We start from the raw sequence: 9,248 nt of genomic DNA on the forward strand, positions 1-9,248 counted from the left end.
ATTATTAGTGTGCATATACCTTGTAAGGTATTTTTTTAAAAGCACAGAAGGCCAGGCTCACTCCTATAATCGCAGCACTTTGGGAGGTTGAGGTGGGGGGATCACTTGAGCCCAGGAGTTCAAGACCAGCCTGGGCAACATGGTAAAACCCCATCTCTGCAAAACAAAAAAAAAATTAGCCCAGTGCGGTGGTGTGTGCCTGTGGTCCCAGCTACCCAGAAGACGGACGTGGGAGGATCACATGAGCTCAAGAGGTTGAGACTGCAGTGAGCCGTAACACCACTGCACTCCAGCCTGAACAACAGAGCAAGACCCTGTCTCAAATAAAAATCAAAAGAATAGAGGGTATATGGACAAAACAAACATGAGACTTAAATGATTATCAACCAGAAAAATCTCTGTATGACATAATTTAAAATGTAAATGTTCTTTCAGCGAGAGCTGAATTCATGCACATACAAAAAGCTTTCTGTTGGATGGGTACTCAATGTGAAAGAAAATAGTTTACAGGCCAGGCATGTTGGCTCACGTCTGTAATCCCAGCACTTTGGGAGGCCAAAGAGGGCAGATAACTTGAAGTCAGGAGTTCAAGGGCAACCTGGCCAACATGGTGAAATACTACATGGTGTCTCTACTACAAATACAAAAATTAGCTGGGCATGGGGGTGGGTGCCTGTAATCCCAACTATTTCAGAAGCTGAGGCAGGAGAATTGCTTGAACCTGGGAGGTGGAGGTTGCAGTAAGCCACGATCATGCCACTGCACTCCAGACTGGGTGACACAGCGAGACTCCATCTCAAAAGAAAAAAGAAAAACTAAGAAGAAAAAGGTTGTTATAATAAATGATATAAATGAACTAAATATAGATAGATCATCTTAGCCTATATAAAGGAGGGCTATAAAACTTTAAATAGAAACCTATTTACAGTGAAGATCTGTAATTCGTTTTTGTGAACATATTTTAAATATACAAGTATTCCACTTTATTTAGAGAAGGACATACAGATTTCCAGGTCAACTTTTAAGTCACTTTTAACAATCCACAGAACTAAATCCCTCCCAGAAACACTATTTCTTACCAGTAGGTGGTCTTGGCTGAAGAGTTTGTGCAACTTTTCCTCTATTTCTCTCTTTTCAGCGCTGGTTTTCTGTAAGGAGTTGAGAGCTTCCTCACCAAATTCTCTTTTCAGTGTGGCACTAATCTTTTCTCCTGGATCCACCATCCCCTAAGAGTCACATTTAAAAATTTGAAAAAAGGGATCAGCTTTGATTTGTTCAACAAATATTTATTGAGTGGTAGAGTGAACATTATTCAATCTGCCTATAATAGTGATCCCAATTTCTCTGTGATACGCTGTTCTCTAAACCATCTGTTGCTAGCAGAAGAAGCCAATAAGGATACCTCATGTATTTGGCCACAGTGATTGGTCCAAAGTTAGCCTATGGCAAACTGAGCCAATCAAACCAATTTCCTGGTACTTGCCAAACTCAAACTAAGGAAAAAGGACTGGAGGCAAGAAATAACACAGCACATTGATTCTTCCCCCATTGTTCATTACATTCCAGCCACACTGATCTCCTCAATGTTCCCAGGACCTGCCTAACATGCTGCCCACTGAGCGCCTTTGCACCTGCTATTATCTCTATCCAAGATGCTGTTCTCTAGTTATCTGCATGGTTCACTAATTCACTTCCCTTCAGATAGTTACCTAACATGCACCTCCTCGGGGAGGTCTTCTCTAATTGCCCTGTCTAAAACTGCAAGCTCTCAAACACTTCCTAGTCCTCTAACTTGCTTTTGTTTTTTTCTTAATACTTATTGTTAGATGGGATATATTTAACTTATATATCTTATATTATCTGTCTCTCCAACTGGAATGTGAGCATCAAAAGATAGAGATATTTGTTTATGTTGTTCTGTTGTATCCTCAATGTCTAAAATATTAGCTGACAAAAGGAAGATACTAAAAATACAGTGATTAGATGAGTAACTGTCAAAATGATATCAATGACAGCAGTTTCCTGATAAGAATTTCAAATAACAATAAAAATGTAAGATTCTATGATGAAATCATTATTACATTATTGCTTTCAACCTAAGTGAAGTTTGACGATTTGGCTCACAGAAGTTAGCCTAAAGTTCGCTGAGCGCGGTAACTCATGCCTATAATCCCAGCACTTTGGGAGGCCAAGGCGGGTGAATCACGAGGTCAGGAGTTCAAGACCAGCCTGGCCAAGATGGTGAAACCCCATCTCTAAAAAAAATACAAAAATTAGCCAGGTGTGGTGGTGGTCACCTATAATCCCAGCTACGAGGGAGGCTGAGGCAGGGAATTGCTTGAACCCAGGAAGCGGATGTTGCAGTGAGCTGAGATCATGCCATTGCACTCCAGCCGAGCAATGGACTGGATGGACTCCGTCTCAAAAAGAAGAAAAAAACAGAAATTAACCTAAACTTTTATCAGAGTCAGTTGAGATCCTTATTTCCATTCCATTTTTATTCTACAAAGAAAAAAACATTCTTGCAGATAACTGTATGTTTATAAAGAGTCATCCTCATATCAAACTATCTCCATTTCACAATATGGTATAAAATATAAAACCCTCTACCACACACATAAACACTTTAAACGGCCACTTCAGGCCGGGCGTGGTGACTCACACCTGTAATCCCAGCACTTTGGGAGGCCCTGAGGCAGGCAGATTGCTTGAGGCCAGGAGTTCAAGACCAGCCAGGCCAACATAGTGAAACTCGTCTCTACTAAAATTACAAAACTTAGCCAGGCATGGTGGCGCATGCTTGTAATCCCAGCTATGGTGGGAGGCTGAGGCACAAGAACTGCATGAACCGAGGAGGCACAGGTTGCAATGAGCCAAGATCGCACCAATGCACTCCAGCCTGGATGACAGAGTGAGAGATTCTGTCTCAAAATAAATAAATAAAAAATAAATGGCCCCTTCAAATATACCACTGCCATAAATTCAAACTACAAGTCAACAAAAGTATACTCATCTCGATGACATTATAGAAATTATTTAAACTACAAGGAACAGTAAATAACAAAAGTTAATTTTTTAAATGTTGTCAAAAGTTATCAGAATTCAACCAAAAAGTGCTTAAAAATACTACTTTGGGCTTGGAGTAGAGGTTAAATTCTGAAATGGGATCCAACATAATGAATGCCTATTTATATGTGATCTCTAATAATCGTGTGAAGTAGAGCTCTTTATTTTAAAGATGAGGGCCTGAACTCCCAATCACCCAGCTGCAAGTGGAATGGCCAGAACACAGACCTACATCCAATATCAAAGCCCAAGTTATTTCCCAAGGGTGTCAGAATTAGACGCAGATTCTAACAGTCTTGGATTATCCTAAACTTGCTGCTGACAATGACACTTCATGCACGGATGAAAAACAAAAGAACTACTAATTCAAGTGGGAAGGAATAGAGAAAAATTGAATAGAAAAGATCCACAAACAATAACCATGTAGTAAGTAGAGCAACTAAAAAGAACTTAAACACTAATTTAATTTGAATGCTTACCCCTGGGATTGCCCATTCTCCACAGTCTTTCCTTTTTATTGCAACAAACTGCAAGATGTGTTTCCCAGAAACAGGGTGCATGATTTTATTTCCACTGCTATCCTTTTTCCATCTGTGAAGAGTAATGTAAAATCATAACTATTTACAACAAAAACTAAGGTTCTATCTCAAATCTGAGAAAAAGTTACAAGGACACTTTTCTTTAAAACAGAGTATATATAAATTTATCTCAAATCAGCTAGTTTTATTTAAAACCATTGATTTTTATAGGAAATATTCTATATTCATCACTGTTACAAACCAGGACAAATGTCTACATTACATAAAAAACACTACATTATCTGTAACGAAAATTCAGGATACAAACAATTTTTACTACTTAAAGTACTAACAAAACAAGTAGCAGCAGAATAGAATTTAAAGAAAAGATTATCAAAGTTTTTTAAAAAATAAGTTTACATATCCTTCTTTAAAAATTACTGGTAGTTGCCAGGTGCAGTGGCTCACACTTGTAATCCCAACACTTTAGGAGAATTGCTTGAGCTCAGGAGTTCGAGACCAGCCTGGGCAACAAGGGAAGACCTCATCTCTACAAAAAAATTAAAAAATCAGCTGGTGCAGTGGCATGCACCTATAGTCCTAGCTAGTTGGGAGACTGAGGCAGAAGGGTCACTTGTACCCAGAGTTTGAGGTTGCACTGAGCTAAGATCGTGCCACTACATTCTAGCTTGGGTGACAGACAGAGAAAATTACTGGTAGTGAAAAAGGCATGGTAAGATTTGTTTTTGGCAGGGTGTGGTAAGTCACGCCTGAAATCCCAGCACTTTGGGAGGCCAAGGCGGGCAGATCACCTGAGGTCAACAGTTCAAGACCAGCCTGGCCAACATGGTGAAATCCTGTTTCTATAAAAATACAAAAATTAGCGCATGATAGTGAGTGCCTGTAGTCCCAGCTACTCAGGGGGCTGAGGCAGGAGAATGACTTGAACCCAGAAGGCAGAGGTTGCAGTGAGCAAAGATCGTGCCATTCCACTCCAGCCTGGGTGACAGAGTGAGACTCCACCTCAAAAAAAAAAAAAAACTTTGCTTTTAAGAGTTCACCCTGTGCTAAGAGAAAAGCAGATTATATGACCCAGTTTAGTTGTTGTCAAAAGCAGTACTTCTCAATTTTTTTTTTTTTATTTAAAGAGACAGGGTCTTGCTCTGTCACCAAGGCTGGAGTACAGTGGTGCAATCATAGTTCACTGTAATCTCAAACTCCTGGGCTCAAGCAATCATTCTGTCTCAGCCTCCTGCATAGCTAGGACTATAGGCATGGGCCACCACACCCAGCTAATTTTTTTTTGTTTTTCAGATGGGGGTCTCCTGCTAGGTTACCCAGCCGGTCTTGAACTCCTGGCCTCAAGCCATCCTCCCACCTCAGCCTCCCAAAGTGCTGTGATTACAGGTGTAAGCCACCACACCTGGCCCTGCTTCTCAATCTTTATGCCCTCTAATTTGATAAACAAACAAAAAAAAATCTATCCTTTTATTTTACATTTTAAATTGAATTGATTATAGGTTTTGTAAAAAGTATCAAGGCAATGTTAGTTTCAGAATACACTTTTTCTAACCACACTCTCTTTGCCAGAGATGTTGATACTAATAAATCTCCCCTTCCCCTTCCTCACCTCCATATCAACCTCCAGCCCAATTTTAGGAATTGTCCTAATGATCTCTTAGTCAAAAAAAAATCTTCCAATGCTAAACCAAAAAAGAAGGTCTATGATCTAATCATTACTCTGGATGAAACCCAATAAAATATTAGTGTGGATATGAGCTTCCAAATTTCCTTATATAGTAGCTGACTACCATATCTAATTTCCTTATATAGTAGCTGACTACCATATCTACCATATTTAATTCTTCCCATGAAAGAGCTCACAGTCTAGCAGTGGCTCTAAATTAGAAGGGTGATAGTTTGATGAGTATATTAAATAGAAATGAAATAATAATTAGTACAAGAGGGCATATCCGTTTTTAAAATGCCAGAAAGGGGAATACATGAGTGAGAAACAAAGTCATAAAATAAAATAATGTGTTCAAGAAACTGAATGTCCATACGGGGTCTAGCACCACGGGCATCAGTGAGGGAAAAGATAGGCCAGAAAAGTGGGCAACGGGCTTATACGACGGTTCATCTAATTCATCTACTTAGAGAGCCAGAGAATGTTTTTAAGCAGGGTAAAGCTATAACCAATCTGAAGTTTAGAAAGCTCACTCACTTTGACAAAAGCATGTATGTTGGTCTGCAGGAAAGCAAGACTGGACTCAAGAAGATCAGCTGGGAGGCCACTACTATGACCCAGGTAAAAGATGATGACAGGACAGAAGGCAGAGACAGTGAGAAAGAAGAGAGCATGGATTTTATTTTTATTTTCTAAAAGCCATTTAGATAGCATTTATTATATATATAAAACACTGTTCCAAGTGCTTTCATGTATTTATCTATTTAAGCCTCAAAACAACCCTATAAAACAGTCGTTTTATTATCTTTATTTTACAGATACGGAAAATGAGGGACAGAAAAGTAAGGTAACTTCCCTAAGACTGCAGTGTTAACAAGGGTGTAAACAGAACTTTGAACCTGGGCAATCTGGTTCCAGAATCTGTGTTCTTAATTACCATACTATCTACTTAAACTGAACAAGCAGAATGTTTACACTAATTAGGTAAGAGGAAAGATGACCGGGCACATTGGTGCACGCCTGTAATCCCAGCACTTTGGGAGGCTGAGGCAGGCAGATCACGAGGTCAAAAGATCAACACCATCCTGGCCAACATGATGAAACCTTCTCTACTAAATACAAAAATTAGCTGGGCGGTGTGGCGTGCACCTGTAGTCCCAGCTACTTTGGAGCCTGAAGCAGGAGAATCACTTGGAGGTTGCAGTGAGCCAAGATAGCACCACTATACTCCAGCCTGGGCGACAGAGCTAGAATCTGTCTCCAAAAAAAAAAAAAAAAAAAAGGAAAGATAAGAAGGTGAATGATGGCTCTGTTCACTCATAAACATTTACTGGCACCTACTACACATCACATGCAAGGAGATGGGAAAACAAAGACTCAATACAGCCACTGCTCTTCAGCCAACCAGTTGTGACTATGGAACAAGGATGAGAAACAGAATAGAGAGAGATGCTGGCCAGGTGTGGTGGCTGCTGCCTGTAATCCTAGCACTCTGGGAAGCCAAGGTGGGAGGATTGCTTGAGCTCAGGAGTTCGAGACCAGCCAGGGTAACATAGCAAGACCACATCTCAAAAAAAAAAAAAAAAAGATGCTGCTGGGGAGAAGGCAGGACCAGAGAGATGAGCAGCTTGCATATGTTCTCAGATTTTATTCTGAAGGGACAAACGTATGGATTTTAAGCACAGTAGCTTCTTGCTATGTTAGTATTAAATACATTATCACCAATTTTAAAACAAAATTTCTTGATCTAACAGAACACATCATTTTAATTGATGAACCTAATGAACACTTACTGAATATCAATGATATTTCTATGCCCTATTGCTATTCCCTCCCCAGTTGTGGTAGTATGCACCTTCCTGTCGTTAACCAAAAGGGAGCAGAAAATGATAGTCATCAATTATTTGACCTGAATTTATTTAAAATAATATATTAACACTTCCCAACTCATTTTGACTCTAGAGGATCTGAAGAAACTTTTGAAAATTGTACCTGGACAATCTCTAGGAGAGATGCCTGGGAATCTGAAAATTTAACACCTGCCCTGGAGCTTCTGAACTAAAAAGTTTATGAAATCCTGAACAATGCTGTTTTGAATCATGAAGTGCATACTTGAAAGAAAGGGGGATAGAATCTTTGCTCTGAAAGTGCCTGGGTGATTCTCCAGTAGAAGGAATATACCCTAAAATAATGATAAAAAGTACAGTATAGTAAAGACTCACTAGTGGTGTAACAGAAAAAGTACAGTATTTAAAGCCACTTACCCCTGATTCAGATGTCAGATCTGTAACATTTAGGCAAGTCACTTAACCCCAGTGAGTCTCTATTTTCAAACTCTCAAAACAGATATATCAATACCTACTTGGAGGGGCTTCTGTGAAAAACAAATAGAAAAACTAATGATAGCACTGATAGGATGCCTGGAATAGACTAGTCTAAAAGTAGAATACTTTTAACAATTCATCTAAGGCCTAATCCTTCTTTCAACATCTTTCATTCTTCTCTCTTCCATTTCTGCTGCCTCTCATCTATTTAGAGGAACTCATCAATTTATTAATTAATGCATTATTATGTATTATTAATCATTATTGAGATAACAAAGAACATCAACCTAAGAGTACAGCTGAAAGCCAGACACTGCCACTTGTGGGCTCTCTTATAGCCTTGGACCATCTCTAAGCCTTCAGTTCTCTTATCTGTATGACAGAGTTAAGCTCAAAAAGTCTACCATTTCAAAACAACTTGACACACAATCACCATGTATACTCCCAGCCACTATTTGGTCCAGCATAGATAAAGATAAGCTAACTAGATTCTAACTTGCAAGACTCAGACTCCCTTTTCTGCTTCTTGTCCGCTTACTAGCATTACATTCCTGTTTCAAACGTTTCATACCTTCCTGTTTTTAGCCAGCTTCACCAAAGTCAGAAACTAACACTGCCATTGATATTTTTTTATTAACTCTTTCCATCTCATTTAAACCATTGAGGTTCTAACAGTACATGGATGGAGAGGTAAGTTGATCAGTAGTTAAGTAAGTAGGTAGGTGAATGGGTGGGTAGGTGGATGGATGATGGAGGGAAGATAAAATTGGGGATTGGGTAAAGATTCTTTTTGGCAGGAGAATCGAGAGGGCAAGTAAGAACGTAAGACCGGGTGAGTACGGGTGCCTCTTCCAGTAACTTGAAAATAAAAAAAATATATAGAGTTAAACTCTTAGATCAAAGAAAAACAGAGTCTCCGTGAAGAAAGGCCCCCAAAATATCAAAACTAGGAAAGTAACAATATTGAAGATATTTGCACTATTTAAAGAAAGAACATGACAATTCCATGTGGGGAGACAGATGGTCAGCAAAGAAATTCTATAAGTAAAAAAATAAAAATTAAAAGGATGACAAATATGACAGTATTTCAGATATATTAGAAAGATGATTCCTGTGGAGATAGCTAAGCCCATCTAAACATTAGATTCACTGACCTTCTTAATTCTGATTCATGCTCATCAAGAGACCTGAATACGATTTGGTTTACCAGATAGGTCTGCCTCGGGAAGAGAATGCCTCTCCCCTGTTCTGAAACCTTCAGTGGCTCCAGTCCATACTACCAATTTTGGCATTTAAAATTCTTCACAATAAAACTGCACAAAAATTAACTTTTAGTTTCACTTTTCACCCACTACTCTCCTACAAGAATATTCTGTTTCAACCAAGCTGGTCTCTACTCAGATATTACTACAAACCCTTTTCTTAGGCTTTCTGCTATCTCCCTACCCAAGGTTCAAGTTCAGCTCAAATCTACCTGTTTTATAATGCCTTTCTTGAGTGCTCTAGTTTACCACAGCCATGCCCCACATCCAATCTTCTAAAGCATCCTGAATCACCCATACTATTTGATCACATTTAACATGTTTTCTTACTTCATATTTTCCATCTTGCAAATAAAGCCACAGCTCTTCAGTCACAGAGAACCAACTTAGG

At 39.1% G+C, this 9,248-nt stretch overlaps 1 protein-coding gene across 2 annotated transcripts in view; it reads right to left on the minus strand.

Moving 5' to 3' along the window:
• NUDT9 (nudix (nucleoside diphosphate linked moiety X)-type motif 9) overlaps positions 1-9,248 on the minus strand; it is a 47,756-nt gene that overhangs the window by 5,411 nt on the left and 33,097 nt on the right. For both annotated transcript variants that reach the window (XM_011990747.1, XM_011990746.1), the window contains 2 exons: positions 3,546-3,657; positions 1,080-1,226 (listed from right to left, as the gene is read on the minus strand). In XM_011990747.1, the coding sequence (XP_011846137.1) occupies positions 1,080-1,226; positions 3,546-3,657 (259 nt within the window). The remainder of the gene's footprint in view (positions 1-1,079; positions 1,227-3,545; positions 3,658-9,248) is intronic.

This window comes from Mandrillus leucophaeus, unplaced genomic scaffold (assembly GCF_000951045.1).
Source record: "Mandrillus leucophaeus isolate KB7577 unplaced genomic scaffold, Mleu.le_1.0 Scaffold381, whole genome shotgun sequence".
Taxonomy (NCBI): domain Eukaryota; kingdom Metazoa; phylum Chordata; class Mammalia; order Primates; family Cercopithecidae; genus Mandrillus; species Mandrillus leucophaeus.